Raw genomic sequence first — 17,943 nt, 5'->3', positions numbered from 1 at the left:
CTTGAGCACCAGGCTGGGAAAAGAGACTTTCTAACCCACCTCGGGGTCAGTGTGAGCAGCAGAGATTCTGAGAGCTGTCCGTCTGTCCTGTGAGGAGGAGAGACCCATCCATCAGTCCAGAGTCACTGAGCAGGGCACAATCATGCTGGCTTATCCTCTTCTCTCCTCTGGGCACCACATGGTCTGGGTCAGTGAGACTTTCCCACTGCTGGAAAGCAACAAAACAAGGTGACCTGATAGAGGGAAAGTTAGTGCCATTTGAAAATTGACAATTAATTGGCAATTATGATTTTGATCACCATTTTGTCAACACTTTTCCTTTGAGTCTTGAAGGAGCTGCTATGATTTGTGTGTCAAGCCCAAGGAAAGCAGCTGGTGAATTCCTGTGTAAGCATGTGTGGAAGTTGTTGGTCTCCTGGGGTTTGTAATCTCTTCTGTCAGAGATGCTCCCAAACCTCAGTGTCATTATTTCTGAGCCACAAAAGGAATCTGTGCATGGCAAGATGCTGTGATTTACTTACCAGTACATGAGTTCAGAAGATGATTTAATTTCTTTAGCTAAAGATCTGTCCTCATCACACATTATTGTGCTGCAGGTATCAGTAGAAAGAAATTTCTATGGAAATTATCTGGGGACTTCAAGAGTGAGCCAGAATTTTATTCTTTCAAATAGATAATTTCTCACAACCAGCCCGTTTAGACACACTCAGTACATTCCAGCACATCACATTATACCCCAAAATGACAGTGCTATACCCCAAAATGACAGTGCCATCAACTTAAAAATGAACAAATCTATTATAAATTAGGGAGCCAAGTTACAGAAAAGATTGAGCAGCAAGAAAACTGATAACCAAACCAGTGTTTAAATACATTTCTAGTAGAAGCCAGCCATAACAAATTGACCTGGCAACAGTGCACATAGCTTCTCCTTTTTTTAACCCCCTTCTCTACTCTCACAATACACAAAGACCTGCTTTAAACGACTTAGGAGTTTATGATTTTCTAAATCACTTGCACAGTTTATTTTTGGGTCTGATCTTGTGAGGTACTCGATATCAGGCAGGGCAGCAGTAGCCTGACAGGTTTTTCCACCCAAGAGCAGACAGTTTTGGGTGGAACACGTGTAACCACCACAGGGCATCTAGAAAAGTGCTTCTTTAGCAAAGAATGTTTTTGATGTCCATAAAGTTCTGATGGCCCTCAGCTCCTGCAGACTCTGATACTCTCAAGAGTGCAAATCTTTGAAGCTCAAGGGAAAGCACCCGTTGGAGTTTGGTTTTATAGCTGAACAGGAATCTATCTATCTGCTGTAAACTGAAATCTCAGGGCATATTTGCAGCAGCAAGACTAATGTGAATGGGACTACTTAATTGTAAAAGTGAGGTGAGAAAACCAATCTTTGATGTAACTGGAGATTTCTCCAGAATTCTCCTCCTTTGCAAAGCTCTAAGAATTTTGCTTTCAAACTTTTGAAAAATACCTTGAAATCATTATGGATTTCACAGAAAACTGTGACATTTCCTAGACGGTCTTTTTCTACAGGACTGCATGAGGGAGGATTGGGGACAGTGATAAAACCCAGAAATTTTCTCCACCAAACTGGAAATACCAGCAGATCTCAACAGAGAAAATGAAAATATTTGTTGCTGCTCTGCCTCTCCTACTTTGTGTCAGTCTTAAGTAATAGAGTTAGTTTAAAGAATCAATCACTGCAATCCATCTCAGTAAAAATGTCATCTGAAGATCAGGTATGCTTAGCCTATGAATGAGAGGGGGAAAAAGTCTGGTGGTAAATTTTGGAAAACATTTAAGTATTTCTTCCATATCTTTTCACTGTAGTGGAAGACAAATTGCATGTTAAAGCCCTGAATGTTACATTTTAAGTGTATCCCTTCAAGTTACAGTCACTGAGAACACTGTTTAAAATCTTAATTCATATTTTAATGCTAATTATGTACCAAACTTATAAAGCTGTCTGCTCTACAAGGCACAGTTTTGCTGTACACAGCTGTTAGAAATACACATTTTTCAGTCAAAATCAGAGACAACATCCAAACTGTAAGATGCAACCAGACACTCTTACCCTCTCCAAACAGTCTAATAAATAGATATAAATAAATATTGCAGAGCAATAGCATAAAGCTTGCACCAACAGAGGTATATTATTTATCTGTGACCAATAGCAAAAACTTGCTTTTACCTTTAGAAAGGATATTTCAAATTTCTTGCAATAAAGAAGGAAAAACAAAAACAAAACCAAACCAACCCTAAAGACAACTCTGAAATTATTGTGACAGGATCCAGTGTGTCTGTTACTTTACCAGTACCCACCAAGAGGTTTTTCAGTTTAAAGCTTTTTTAATAGGAATGCTTCTATCTTTGGCTGTACCACAGGAAGATGCTGCAAATTAGCACCATTCACAAAATAATGAGAACATCAAATCTTCTCAAAGCATGAGGTAAAATGATATTCAAAAAACAGTCTTTCAGTTTCCTCTTGTTTTTTCCAGTTTGAAAATCTACTGTATCACACATACAGTTGGGAATATTACCAATCTTAAATTGGCAGAATTATCTCAGATTTAAGAAGTTACTTAAATTAGGAGAATATCTGCATGCCTTTTTACCAATATCTACAAATGCATGTACAAAAAAGATAGGAGATGGTCCCTTTAAGCAAAAAATATATATTCTCAAGCAGCAGGATAAATGTAATTGAAATACACTCACAATATTTTCTATCAAATGTTGATACTAAAAACTCAACATTTTTTGTAGTCCTTTTATGGGATGGTTGTCAGGGAAGGCTTTAACTACTATAACATTTATTACACCCAACAATACAATTTGTGATGTGTTTTGTGAAGAAATTTTAAAGTATGCCCTACTAAAGTCTGCCCTATAGTCCAATTGGGACTGAATTACTATTTTTAAATTATCTTTTTTTCTGATTTTAAAGACCTTAGTCTCTGATATACAGAAACTTTTTTGTGCTTGTAACAGCTGTAGGGATAGTCACCCCTTTGATAATCCCTTACCCTTTTACAAAACACAGGCATTTAATAATGCTTTAACTTCTTGTTCAAAAATACACAGTGCAATAAAACTTATAAATACCTGAAAAATTAATTTCTGGCATTGCATTTACAGTAGTTTCAGCAAGTGCTCATATGTAGTTATTAGTCAAATGACTCTTCCTCCACCAGAAATAAAGACTAACCCTATTTTTATGAGATGCTTGTTTTCTGACTTTTCTCTAGTTGGCCACGGCTTGGCTGTGCCAAAACATTAACAAAGCCACACAGAGATTCAGACTAACAGATGGAGAGTAAGGCTGTCTCAGAAATACTAAATGATGTCATCATGTTCCTCAGAAACTCTACTCTCAGCATTAAAATAAAATTCCAAGAGCATAATGGAGCTCTGATTTCCCTTTCACTGGCCCTGGTGCCTGTCAGACAGACACATTCAGTCCAAACCTGGATCCCAGTGGTCCTTTGAGCTCACAGTGAAATGACTGTCTCTGGTCTAAGCAAAAGACCTGCCTTGAAGCTTTTGATAACAAAATGACGTGCTTCCCAAATAAGTTGATTTAAAATTTGAATTCCTTCATTTTCCAGAAGAGCGGATCTCCGTGACAGGGAATACTGCTGAAAGGATGTTTATTTGTATGTGGCTGTTTAAATCCTGCTCAGCTGATAACCTGTAGATAAAATAAGGCTTTCAAAGTGCTGGTCTTCTGCTCTTTCTTTCACTCTCTGCTCTTCTAAGGCACATACGAGTCTGTCCCTTTCTTCAACCACTTTCATCATCTCGGTAAAAATTTCATCCTCCTCGTTCAGATCCATCTCATCTTTAAGGCTGTCTAAAAGGCCACAAAAAAGAAGTTTAGAACCAGATCACTGTTTGCATTTTAACTGTTGGTGCACAGCTTGAATTAACATTATCATCAATGACAAATGTAGTCAATAGCAGTTAGTATTGTTAAAGTTACAGCTCAGGAGAATTTTCTCCTGGATTTGGGCCACTTGAAGTTGATCATTAGAGTTCCTAGAGTCTATAGTAGATCTGGTACAAAATTTAGACTGGAAGTGATAGGAAAAGCACTACTTAATTATAGAAGCAATTAAGCTGTAGTTTAAATTTAGCTCACAAGGTAAAAATCCCTACATGAAATGTAGTACCTGTAAGGAAATGGAAAGCATTTTTCAGAAAATGTACTGAAACCTGCCATCACTTGCAATCCACATGCCTAGAGCAAATCAGGATATTTTGGGGTAGTCAGTGCTATGGAAGCACTCTTCTCCCTGCATTTTTTTTTTCAAAATAAATTGCTTCTTTTCAAATCCCAAATGAAAGGACAAGCCCAAGCTGTAATCCCAAGTACTTCACAGCAGTCCCAAAACACTGTGGTGCCCAGCAATGCTGCATAAGAGCAGAAAATCTCTTCTCTTAGGTGACAGAAGTCACTTTCCATTGGTGTCCACCATCAGCTGGCCTGGAGAGCTGCCTGAAGGAGCACAGGAGCCTCAGCCACCCTTTTTTGGAGCAAGCAGGGTTGGCACAGTCTGTCCCACTGTCCCCTCTGACTTACCATCAATGGCCATTTTCTCTCTCAGCTTTTGCTCCAGCCTGCTTTGGTGGTCCTCCAATTCTAGCTCTTGGGCTCTGGGTGCAGCAAAAAGTATGTTAAAGAAGCAGCTTTTTTCAATGAAGACATATTTGTTAACATGATTTCAATTCTGGGATTCTGTGTTGTGTTTATCTGGTATTTTCTCCTCATGGGCTGCCAAAGCTGAAAGGTTTGCCTGTGCCAACATCTCCAGAACAGCTCCAGGAGTACCACTGCCACCTTTTACATTAGGTATGGGGTTAAACTCCCCCAGGCACAGCAATGCTTAAGGCTTTGAACCGTCTGTGCTTTGCTGGCGGCACCCACATTGTAAGTCTGCATAGGGCTGAACCCACACATGAAGGGCCTCCAGAGCTACTCTGGATTTTATTCCTCAGCTGTCTCAAATGCAGCACACAGCAAGGTGATCAGGTGTATTGTGAGTTGTGAGTACATTTTTCCCTCTCCCCTCCCATCTTTAATACTTCTGTTTGTTCTTACTTACATAATCAGGAGCTCAGACTCATAACGCATTAATTTGTTCTTCTCCATGACCAGCTCAAACCATTCATGTAGCATCTGATTTTCATCCTTTGTGCCTGAATCTGTGGGAAATAGGAGACTTCAGTGTGCTTTCTTTCCAATGCTTTTGCCAACTAAGTTCTCCTGTGTAAGCCTACATGACTCCAAAAATGGAGCTGGTTTTGGTGTGACTTACCCCAGTAATGGCTGAGTACAACAGGTAGGACATTTTTATCTATTTTTGGTTGACAGTTGTGGCTTATTGCAGCTAAAGATGCATGGGATTTTAAAAAACTTGTGTCCTAAAGTTTTTCCTTTCAAATAATCACATATTGGGCACTATTTCTGTCTCTTAGCTCAGTGTCTCCTTTGTAACTGGGCTTCAGAGCTGAACTGTGTCTTGGTGGATATTCCATTAACACCATCAGCCTTCAGGATGTGCACAGTGGCAGCTTAATCCCTGCTTCTTTAAATACATAAAGAAATATGTATTTGTTTTCCTTGCTGTCCTTTTTAACATCCTCATGGCTTCACATTTTCCATTCATTTTTTCACAAAAGAAAGCCACCCCATCTCCCTTTGATGCAGAGTTACAGCAACACTGGTGGCACTGCCAGCACACCTCCCACATCTGTTCTGCCTGTTCCTGCCTGCTGCCACACTTTAGAAACTCTGTCTCTCTAATAAAAGATTGTAGCTTGATTGAAGTAAGCAAAGATAATGCAGTTTGCAAAAAAACATTCATTTTCATAAAATCCACAAAAAGATGCAATAAAAGTAGCCCTTGTTTTGCCTCCTCCTCCATCCCACAGAATCCCCTTAAGTGTTCCCAGGGGCATTTTTCCCCTGAGCTTTTCAAATGTTTGTTACTAGCAATTTAAATACTTATTTAAGTCTGATGGAGCTCTTGATGCCTTCCAAGAGCAGAACAAAGCAAAGAAGCATTTTGGATGATGCAGTTTGACAGATTTTTCTTTTAATAAGTTAGAGGGAACACAGTTTGTGAGTTTGTTTTGTGAGCCATGTTGGCTTGTCCCTACAGCATTGCTAAAGCAAACCTGTCCTGGTTTACCCAAGTCTCCTGACTGAGATCCATTTGAAAGTCAGCCATTCTTCTTATTACATCAGAGGCATTTCTATTTTCATCAATTTTGAGGCAATTGTATATAGGCTGTGGAGGAGTATTTACTGAACGCTCCTCTCAAAACCTGAACCTTCTCAGGTTGATGCTTCACTGTCCCTTCTTACAGTCATCACACAGTAAAGGGATCTTGGCCAGTTTGCACCTTTTTAGGTACAGTTAAACCTCATATTCCTTATTTCTACAGGCTTGCAACTGATTTCTTTTGACTCTGTTGAAAATTCTGAGACACCTCAGATATGTTTTTTGTGAAATCAAAAACTAGCTCCAACATGTGCAGATATTTATTCACCTTCCAAAGCATGGAGACATTTCCTAACGTTCTCTCAACATTGGTTTTCTTCTTTACTATCATTGTTCATGACTTGATTAGTCAACTGAGCCCTTATGCTAATTTCAGTGGAAAATGTGTTTTGAGATTTTTATTTCTGTATTTTCTTGTAGGCAGAAGCTCTCCATAAGCCTTCACAAATGTCAGTGGAAAACAAAGCAATGGTACATCAGTGAGTTATTATTTGGTATTTTGAAGCAGAATAAAGGAAATAACGAACATGAAAAATTATTCATAGGACTGATATTATTTCTTCTCATTTTTGGGGGGTGGGTTTTTTTTGGGTTTGTGGTTTTTTCCCTAATGCATGAATTATTGTCACTACAATTACAAGATCATCAAAACCTCATTTTGCTCATCAGTCTTCATGGCAGTTGTTTCGCACCCACGCATGTTCTCTTCTAATTCAGTTGAGGAGCTAATGAATAACTCCCCCTAACAAAGAGGCCATTCATCCCAGGCTTGCAGAATTATTAGAGGAGAGTTGCTTAAATGTCACTGCAAAATGCTGTTTGCAGGCCTGCCTCTAAATTTCGTTATTCACAACCTTTGCAGCTCAATATTATTGCTGAACTGTGATCGTTTTCTAATTACCTTAATAATACCTATTAAATCACTTGAATTGCATAAGCACAGACCTGCTTAAATACAACTTAACCTAATAAACACTGGTCATTCATTAAAAAGTAATGCCCATTATTTTTAGGAAGCTTGAACAGAATATTAAACTCAGCAGTTCCTGCATCATTACACACAAGTTATTGTGAGCAACAAAGCACTCACATTTTGTCTGGGGAGCTCATGGCTTCTGCACCAGAAGAGTTATTGAGAGACAGTAACATCCTACCTTTCAGTATCTGCCCTATTTGTAACTGGCCACCTACACACAAACAATCAACAGGGAGAAAAAAAACCAGTACTTTCACCTTAATGAGGGCAATCCAATTACCAGGGATGGTAAGAGAATGAGAAGCATCGATCTCTTGGCAGGCAGCCTTCTTTAGGAAATGCGATTGTCAAAACAGCAACAACAAGAAGTGGCTCTAGGCCATTTATCCTGGCATTCTGTGTCTATCCCAAGAGCTAGAAGCTTCTCGTCCCTCTATATTTTTGAGGCTTACAAAAAACAACCACCTTCATAAAAATCAGAAGAAAAAAGCTAACTCTAATTCTCACAGCCTTTCTAGCAGACTTTCTCACAGGCAGTGAGCGGGGTGCTGTTTGATAAAGGGTTGTGATTTCATTTAAGAAAAAATAGATTATAAATTTTTAAATAAAATTTAGAATAGGCTGACACAGTCAATTCTAGGAAATTAGTTAATAAATATGAAAGGTTGGGTGAATGCTCTCTTGCTGAACTTAGTGTTCAGAACAGGCGTGAGAGCTGCTGTGAAATGGGGCATTCAAAAGACCAGCATGGAGGGGTTGGACTGGATTGCCTGGTTAAGACAACAAGAAGATCAAGTGCCAAAACATATCTGGGTTTTGCATGTTGTGCAAGTGCCTGTCAGGAGAACACAAGGCTGCCATCCCCTGCCATCCTCTGGGATAAGAGCTGTGCTGGTGGGGTCTGTGTGTGTGCCTGCAGGCTGCTGTTGCTATAGCATGGCCACTGGCTCTAATCATATTAATGGCATTTCACACTCCAGGAAAGTCATTAAAGACTCTGTTACTAGGCACGGGCTGCTGCTGGCTTGGTAACTGAGATACAGCTCCTGGAAACCTCACTGGTTCCCTCCACAAGATGAAATTTAGCTCAGGATGGGACTTAAATTAAAAAAAAAAGTGTGGGGGAGGTGGTGTTGGGGGAAATGTAAATTCACATTCAATAGCATTGTCATTAATTCCAAATCTATGATAACCAAAGAAAATTTAAAGCATTCAATGTAAAGGTGCTTGAGCTAACAGAGAGTTTGAGAAAAAGGTTTATCAATCATTTTGGTCGTGCCAGTTATTGTTCCTTTTCGGATTTTGCACCAAACTATTTCCATGACAACCATTAAAACCCTGTGTTTTGAAACAGGTTAAAAATCCCACCACAGGTTAAAAATCCCACCACTAAACAAGCAAACTGCTTTGTGTACCTGCTTCTCCTCTCAGTTCTCTCTCCAGTTCGACTCCAAAAATCTCCAAAGTTCTTTGTCTTTCCTCCAGCTCTTCTAGCTGGCGCTGGATTGCCTGTAAAAATGTAATGATAGAAAAGCTACAGACACAGCTTCAAAATTCAGAGCCAAAAGATGGCCTCAGTTCTCAGAGAAACAGCTTGGAAAGGTCTCAGAGCAGTCATGGCTCCTGCCAACTCATTGAGTGTCCCAGGCACCTAAGCAATTCAAATATGTCACCAGGTGTCTGTCACAACTTTATGTAAGTATCACAGGCACCAAAAGAACCTCAGCTTTTTCTGTGTTTTAGCTCTCCCATTGTAAAAAAAGAGATCACAACATTTCTGTGTCTCACAAGGTGCAAAAGTCAATACTTTCATATTCAGAGACATATATTGTGAGATACTACATTAGTAAAGCTCATATAAATAGAGAAGGCTTACAGCTGGAAAGCTCTGCTTGCTATTTTATTGTCCATGGGAATTTTGTTTGGTTTGCTTTCATATTTCACCAGCTTTTGACCCAGAAAGAAAAGGATCTAATAGCTGTGACAATTCAGTGGCACTTCAGGAAGGATTTCTACATCCATTGTCCATTCCCTTTGAAATAAGACTTTTAGAGGTGTGGTGGGGATAAAAAGCATGAAACACCTTAAAAGGTAGAAATGTCAAAGAGAGATGCTCAGCAGTTCCCATTTCAGGCTGTGTTAGGGCATTCCAAGCCAAGCCCTCAGCAACAGCCTAACAAATACAAAAGATCATTCAAAAAGTTTGGACTTCATTGTCTCCACAAAGCATTGAAACAAGAGTAGTCACATATGCATCTAATGTCACCTGGAGATCATTTACAATTCTCAGATAAAAAACTGAAACACAGCTTCTCTTCCCATGCATTGAGCAGGATACATCTGAGATCAAATTGTGCAGAAGTGCATGTACAAATCTTAAACTGTAATTGGAAATAATCACACATCAGTAGAGTGCAGAGCTTTCCTAGCATTCTCTGAATAGCAGGGCCTGTGTAAAATGAAGTGGCTCTCTGTCATTAAGGGGAAAAATGATTCACTTTCGTTGTTGTAGCAGGGAGAGAACAAAAGCCATCACTGCATTTTTGTATCTTCCTGTCATGCACAGAGGTAATGGCTGAGTTTCTTACATTCTACAGGGCTGATGTTACTTCCCCTTTCTATCTCTCTCCCTCTTCAGTCCCCTTCTCTTATTTCCAGCCACTATTCCCTCTTGTTCTTTGTGCACATCTACAAAATCATGACGCCAATTATGAAGATCTCCAGGGACTGACATGAGTTTGGCACAGGCCCCTTCCTGCTGTTGCTGCTGCATTTCAGCACAGAGGGCAGAGAGCCATGCTGAGGAGTGAGGAGAGCTGCAGAGCCCCTTTGGGTCCCCCCATCCTCACCAGGCACTCCTGGGGACAAAGGGACATCTGTGAGCTGCATTCTCACCTGTGCTTTGTGAAGCCTCTTCAGCTCCTCTTGTTTAATCAACTGCTTTGTCTCCTTCTCCAGCTTCCTTCTCTTTCTGAGAGCCTTTTTTGCCTATAAGAGACACAGAGGGAAAGAGAAAGGCAATCAAAGCACGAGTCTGCCATTGCAGCTTTCCTCCAAGCCCCCCCAGAACCAGGGAGCCATCGAGGGTGGGACTGACCCTGGGGACAGTCTGAGCCCATCCCCTGCCCAGAGCAGGCTCAGCTGCTGCAGGCAGAAGGGAAACAGCCATGTAGGAGCATTCACAGGCATTTGCTATGCTGCCTTTAAAGCTTTACAAGCTCCCAAGGCAGCCCTCAGCGGGTGTCAATAAAACATTTCCAAATCACCAAGCTGGCTGTATACAACATCCCACTATAAACAGGCATATAGAGGCTGGGGAAAGCACCACTTAAAGGAAATGCAACCCATTTCCATTGCTGGAGCTCTAAAGTGGTGAATTCACATCATGGGGCACTACTTGAAGCCCTGTGAAACCTTCCCTAAGGCCATTGCTGTGCTGCATTACAGAGACTTTTGCTTTTCCCCAGGGCACTTGTTGCTGATGTTGGGAGATCAGGACAGCACAGGGAATCACCTGCCAGGGAATCACCTGCCATTTCTCCATCTTGCCTTTGACCCAAGACTGTCCTGAAGTGCTTCAAGGCTGTGGTGTTCCCATTTTTGAGGAGGCAGGAGCACCATAGACGGGACAAAATTAAAAACTTACTCAGCCAGGAAGTCAATAAAATTATTCCCACCAAGTTTTGCCAGATACAAACGGTGGCACTGTCAAAATAGCAGCCAGAAGTGTCATGAAAAGGGATGGTAGGAGGAGCTGAGAGAAGCACACCGAGTGGGGAATGTGCATCCAAACTGAACTGCTGGGAATGCCCATGTGCAACAGCTGCTCCTTCTTCCCCTTTCTGGCAGCTTTCCTGGAGCTCTGCCTTCTGTCCTGCCTGAACTGCTGGGGTCACTCCTATCCAGCTTGCTCCCATGTCTCCCTTCTTTTCTCTATTTTATTTAAACCTGCTTTAATTCCCCATGACATTATTGTACTGCAGATTGCCTTCCCTGTAACAGGCAAGATGAATGAAGAATTCCTGCCATCCCAGCACACCCTGCCACAGAGCCATTGGGGACAAGTGCTGCCACACATTGCTCTGCTCTGGCTCCACTTTTTCCATTCAAAGTCCCACTTGGCACTGATATTTTTCAGTCTTTTTCAGTACTTTGCTTTCCTTCCTCTTGCCCCCACCCCCAAATTAAAAGGTCCCCTCATACTATAAATTACATTTACTGATATCCTGCACAGGAAAGGGATATAACACCTTTCTGGTGAGCCATTCAGACAACAAAAGCTGTGTTTCCTCACCTCAGGGCTGGGTTGGAGGGTTCAGGGGGCTGTAGCCCCCAGCCCCTGCTGTCAGCCCTTTTTGGGGTACAGGGCCTGGGGGGGATTTATCCTAATCAGCACAAGTGGGTGAGCCACAAACTGAGTGTTTTCCAGGCAACATGCCTGCAGCTCTTCTCCAATGAATCTGCATTCCCCCAAAGGAAATCTGCATCTGTTTGGTTTGTTTTTTTCAATAGCTTGCTTGTTGGGCTACTTATTTAAGGCCACTTAAGGATCAGCTTCAAAGCAGCTTCAGTGAAACATTTCTGTTTGTCAGATGAAGACCTCCTCTGTCAGTGCTGGTATAACCAGGGGAAATTAAAGGTCCAAAGAGGCAAAAGAATTGTTGATGTTCATCAGTCTTAATGTAATGACATGTAACCTCCAATGTTCCAATCCCCACTTTGAGGAACCTCTGCGTGGCTTAGATCAAAATCATATGATGAATTTTAAATACAGCCCAACTAGGGAAATACCTTTCTGTTTCCAACTCAAATTACCTTGTGTGTTAATGAAGGCTTGGATTCAAACTCCTCATCAGAGGATGAAGTAGAATAGTCAGCAGCTTGTTTTCTGACAGGTATGTGTTTATATCCTAAAGCACAATAATAAAACGATCAGTGAAGCAAAAAATACTGTTCTTTAACTTAAACAGACACTTTGCACCTGCCCTGAGTTCCAATCAGCAGCACCTAGAGCAATTTGGACATTCAGCTGACAACACTAATTAAATTTTTTGTTCCTGTCAAAAACTGTCTGGCCATATATTTTATTTTTTCTAGGTACTCCAAACAAATAAATTAATTCCTTGAGCACCCTGCATGTAGCACGCTGTTCTGAATGCACTCAACATTCATTAAAATGTATATCTGAAGTTAGCCATATTACCCAAATGATTGTATAAGGCTCACTATACGGTGTAATTGAATGCACAAAGTCTGAGCCAGCTCTTAAACAAATTACCCTTATGTGGCTTGTAGCATCTGGCACCCATTTTTACTACATGACATCTGCTCAGTGTAAAATAGTTGGCGTCAGAATGTCTGGTCATATAAAAAAATCACAAATGTAATCAGAAGCAAATGGACTAAGAGAACAGGGCTTTATCACACAGCCTCATGCAACATAAATATTTCATTAATTATGTCTAAACAAATGTCACTTATTTTTCTGCTTTTGGAATATTATCACATCATTGCGCTGTTGATTAAAATGCCATAAGAAGTCAGGAAAATCTGTACATCACAACAATGCACTCCATAAGGAAAACTCAAAGTCTGCCTTTGGAAGAAACATGCTTTCAGAATTATAAATTAAATTACATTTAATTGCAGCAATTTTATCTTGCCTGTTTTTCCAGCATCTTGTTTCAACTGGGTGTAAATATTTGAATTTCTTCTTAATTTGTCTAATGCGTAGCTTCATTCTCTTTAATTCAGAAAATAAAACCTCTTTTGGAACATCTGTCTCTATGCTTCAACCTGCTGCAGGGTTAATGATTAACAGCTGGCCATCTTGGAAATGTACATAATTTAAAGCAAACACTGTTAGTTTTTCTTTGTGTCTACAAGGCAACAGTTGGCTTTCTAGGTGTGTTCAGATTGAAATCTCCTCCCCTTCTCCCAGTGTAGATATTTCTTCTTTGCCTTGCTCTGGGTCCCAGGGCTGAATTAGGACTTTTGCCTCCAGCCCTAATTTAAACTCAGGATCCATGAAACGTGTTCATCCCATTGTCCTCCCCTTTGGGTGATATCAATAATTTAGGAAGCATTACAAGGTCTGGAGGAGAAGCAGCCTGCTCCATACAATAAGACAAACAAACAACAAAAATCCCCAAACCAAAACCCAAAAAAACCCCTCCAACCAAACAGGGTGAGACAGGCAGAACTTAGCCAACAGCTGTGAGAATTTGGACAAAACAAACATAACAATCTTCAAACTTAGGGACTTTACTGAGTCATTAAGATCTGACATTTAGAACTGCAGTGCTAAAGTTAGATGATAACAATTTGCCTCCAAATATGACAAGCCTAAAGCTTGAGCTGCTGCAGAACTGATCTCAAAAATGTAGGTTCTTTTCCAAATATTAACTCAAGTCCTCTAGACTTGGGCTTTCAACTTTCCAGGCATCTCGTTCCTTCAGACTGGGAGTTATTTATTGCATATTTCTTATTTCCTGAGTACTCTAGCATCTCCCTCATTTCCAAATTAGCATATGTTGAACAAGCCCTCAGATGGAATTGCAATGCTTTTGAGAACCTCTCCCTTAACATGAACAAGGTACTCATGTTCCCAGCAAGCCTGAGGTCCCCTGGAAAACAAGGGAGCTGTGATGGGAAGAGCTCCTGAGCTGATGCCCTGTGTTAGATGTGGGAGCATTTCTGATTGTCCTGGAGATTCCCAGGGAAATCCAGCCCTGGAAAACAAGGGAGCTATGATGTGAGGTGATGCCCTGTGTTAGATGTGGGAGCATTTCTGATTGTCCTGCAGATTCCCAGGGAATCCCAGCCCTGGTGTCCATCTGCCTGCCACAGCTCACTGCCCTTTGCTCCCTGGGCTGTTTTTGTGCCATGCAGCCTGAACACACAGAATGTCTTGGAGCAGAACTGTTCTGACAACATGATGCTGTATCCATCTCTTGGCTTCCTCCACAACTGTCCAAGACTGCATATTTTTGTAAAGTCATGGGATTAATCCTGACCACTGTAAGAACTTCGGTGTTTTACAAGAGAGAGAGATAAAGTTACACACATCTCCTGGGGCACTGATGTGCAAAATGAGATGGAAGCTGGTAGGAAACGGAAGGAATGGCCAGTAGGAATCCAGAAGAATGAGCAGCAGAAAGAGAGGACTTGGTTTCACATCTCTGCTTCTCCACAGATTTCTCATGTGGTCATATGCATGTAATGAATTTTCTGGTGCCTCAGCTCCCCTTCTAAAATACAAAACCAGTGCAAAAGCAGTGTCCTCACTGAGCAGACACTGCAAACACACAGAGCTTATGGAGTCATGGGAACCTGAAACATTTGCAAGCAATCCCTTCCCAGTCTGAGTGAGCACAAAACCAGCAAAGAGAGCTCACAGCACGTTAAATTTCCTCATCAGCTGAACTGGCTATCCTGCCTAAAGTATCAGTAATTAACATGGCACTTTGGCATTATTTTGAATTTCAAAAGCTCAAGTAGGCTTAGGAGAGAACCAGTTAGCCATCTGATTGAACAATTTTATTGATCAGTTTTTTTGGGGGCAGTTTTACTGCACGTTGGAACACAAAGGAAGCATCAGAGGACAAAAGCCTTAAAGATATTTATGCAGTAAATAAAAAATCTGAAATAGGTGCTGGGAGTACTTTTATCCCTTAAAGAAATTTTCTGAAATTTGTAGTAAATTTCAAGAGAGGAAAATAATAACAAGAAGTGTGTGCTAAAGCTTGTCATCCATCACTTCATGGCTTAAGTTTGCCAAGCCTGGGCCTCTGACAAGGGCCTGTATGAGACAGAAATGCCATTTCTGAGAGTCAAACAGGACTCAGCTCTTTACTAGTTTTACTATATACAGATTTACTTGAATATGAATGTTTTAAAAACTTCAGAGAGCTACAATGTTGAAACATTGAAGATAACATTACTGGGCAAATGACTAGATTAGAGCTTCATTTGTTTTTTTTTCTAAACAGACCTTGCATTTCCTATATTCAATAATTGTAATAATTTAACAATTTCTCTTCTGGCTTGGACAGCAGAGGAATCCAACACGTTACACCAGCATGGTATTTCAAAATATTTTCACCATAAATCAAGAATAGCATTATTCAAACCTGCAAGAACTTTTCCCATTTCAGTATGAGCCAACATATCAATTACTGCAAAAATATTTCACACCTGAATCTGTGCTGCACTTAATTCTTTCTGAGCCTCTGCTCACATCACTCAGACTGCTCTTGGTCTGGCATCAATATTTCTTGGACTTGTCTGCAGTTTTAATACTAACCTTGCTCTAGCAAGCAAACAAGAAAATTGATACCTTTTAATCACTGCCCAGATAGACTCACAAATAGGTCAGAGGAGGTCAATAAGGTGCTCTCTCCTCTCAGATTGAACAGGGGGATATTAATGACACTGCAAAGCTCCCAAAAGTATGTCCACAGTGGTCACTGACAGCAGGGCTGAGGAGACACGTGCTGAGGAAGCACAAACACAGAGCAAAGCTTCTTGCTGCTGCAACCCTATTGCTTCAGCCTCTGGTTCCTCATGCAGGGAAAACAAATGTACTCTGCACTGTGAAAACTGGAGCTTTTGGTGCTTGTCCTTCTGCTTGCCTGCTCCAGTCCCCCTTCCACAGCCCAGTGTCACTGCAGGAGCCGCTGTGCCCAGCGTGCCACTCTGCCTTGCCACCCCTGACCCAAACATGTCCCAGCAGCAGGGAGCAAACCAAACTCTGGTCCAGCAAGCTGCTTCTGCCTCCAAGTCCACTCCACTCCTTTAAATCTGTAGCAACACCTAAACTTTAGCCACAAAATTGTAGGAAATACCTAGAAATTAAACATAGCACGCCTCAGGTGTGTGCCTGCATGGGCATGCACAGGTCTTTCAAAGGTTAAGTGCTATTATGCAATAATAATAACGATGATGATGATGATAACAGTAATAATAATAGTAATAAAGTAATTCCTCTGGTGTCCTCACCTGTGAAAGGATAGCACAACCTCTCTGGAGAATGGTCCTTAAGGACAGGCAGAGATGACACCAAGGAATTCCGTTCCCTCTCATGAGCTTTGCTTCTCAGTCTGTTGAAGAGTGACCCTTTCTGTGCACAGTCACCCAGACTGTCCTTGGGCTCTGTAGATGAAAGGGGAGTGGACTTCTTACAGACACATATTTCATCCATGGGAGTCCCCAGAGGACTGTCCTCAAAGGTGAACTTTTCTAGGAGTCCTGGGACCTCCTCCATCCTAGTGCAAGCTGGTTTCTGAGGTATATGGGCTGTCCTGGAGGGCCTGTGGGGTGTGAAGGATACCTCCTCCCTGGAGTCCATTAGAGATATCCCTTCTGAACCCACAGAATAATGAGACTGATTTGAGTAAGGGCTCCCATCTCCTACATATTTTCCTGCCCACTCCCTTATTTTAGGATGCTGTGACTGAGTGTTATTGTTGTTCCTGTTCCTTTGGCTCAGGGAATACCCAGGAGCGCTGGGGAAGCTGAAGAAGGCTTGTTCTGAGGAGGCTTTGACTTTGCTGTCCAAGTCCTGCTTTAATCCTTCTGGAGCTGAGGTCAGAGGCTCCCAAATTGACCTTCTGATGGCATTGGCTATGAGCCTCAGTGGGGACTTTGGCTGGGTGGCTGCATGCTCCCTGGACACCACATCTGGAGCCCTCAGAGCACCCTTGGTGTGCACTGATGAAGCTGGTGGAGAACCATCTGCAAATAGGGGCAGCTGTCCAGGGCAGCCAGGGCGTTTGAACGCTTCTTTTGTCCAGGCAGCATCCCTTTTGTGCAGAGCCATGGGGGCTCTGCTCTTTGCCCAGCCTGCGCTGCTCCCTCCTGGCTCTGGCCTGTCTGAGCCACACAGGGGCTGCTGCTGCTGCTGCCTCTGTTTTGCCTCCTTAAATTCTTGCTCAAACTCCTCTTCTGGGTGCCTGCTGGCTTTGCCATCTTTCTCTTTCAAGTCCAGAGATGACAGTGTGTTTGTCTCCCTGTTAAGGTGCTCTGGTTCAAAGGTGTATTTCCATGTTTTTTCCTTCCAGTCCCAGGCTGAGCTGTCACTGTCTGTGTCTTCAGGCTCAGGAAAATCAGCAGCCAGTGTCTGATTCCTGGCAGGGCTCTGTGGAGAGCCCATGGTGCTGCTCTGAAAGGGACAGTGGGGAACACAGCAATGGGTGTCTTCAGGCATCTCCCTGGCTTTTTCTTTTCTTTGAAACACCGGGCTGCAGGGTTTGAAATGTCCTCTTGGAATTTCTGGTGATTTCTTGTAAGAAGCCAACTGTGAAGTGCATTAAAAAAAATTATTTTAGGGATATAAAAACATTGATCTGTGTAACCTCTATTTTAAAAAATATTTTATTCCATTTTAATCTCAGCATAATAGTAAAGAACATAATGTTTAATTTATACACAAATACATGTGTAGATGATAATGTGAGAAAAGCTTCTCTCCCTAAAGGGCTAATATTTCTCTAGGAGTAGCAATCTAATAATAGTGGAAATTTTAATAGTCTAAAAGTAATGTTATTCATCTTTAAGAATTACCTTTAATATTTTCTTTAGAAAGAAACAATTCTATCTCCAGGAAAGCAGACAAGAGCAGATCTGCTCTATTCCCCTGTGCACTCCAGTTGCATCACCTTAGAG

General features: G+C 41.5%; 1 protein-coding gene across 2 annotated transcripts in view; it reads right to left on the bottom strand.

The window, feature by feature from the left end:
- Nucleotides 1-774: 774 nt before the first annotated feature.
- Nucleotides 775-17,943, bottom strand: part of MICAL2 (microtubule associated monooxygenase, calponin and LIM domain containing 2) — a 114,918-nt gene continuing 97,749 nt past the window's right edge. For both annotated transcript variants that reach the window (XM_074543848.1, XM_074543847.1), the window contains 7 exons: nucleotides 16,279-17,575; nucleotides 12,094-12,188; nucleotides 10,174-10,266; nucleotides 8,694-8,787; nucleotides 5,121-5,220; nucleotides 4,598-4,671; nucleotides 775-3,868 (listed from right to left, as the gene is read on the bottom strand). In XM_074543848.1, the coding sequence (XP_074399949.1) occupies nucleotides 3,684-3,868; nucleotides 4,598-4,671; nucleotides 5,121-5,220; nucleotides 8,694-8,787; nucleotides 10,174-10,266; nucleotides 12,094-12,188; nucleotides 16,279-17,575 (1,938 nt within the window). In that variant the 3' untranslated portion in view covers nucleotides 775-3,683. The remainder of the gene's footprint in view (nucleotides 3,869-4,597; nucleotides 4,672-5,120; nucleotides 5,221-8,693; nucleotides 8,788-10,173; nucleotides 10,267-12,093; nucleotides 12,189-16,278; nucleotides 17,576-17,943) is intronic.

This window comes from Zonotrichia albicollis, chromosome 6 (genome assembly GCF_047830755.1).
Source record: "Zonotrichia albicollis isolate bZonAlb1 chromosome 6, bZonAlb1.hap1, whole genome shotgun sequence".
Lineage (NCBI taxonomy): Eukaryota > Metazoa > Chordata > Aves > Passeriformes > Passerellidae > Zonotrichia > Zonotrichia albicollis.
Note: the sequence above shows the minus strand (reverse complement) of the source record. Positions and strands in the feature narration are given on the sequence as shown.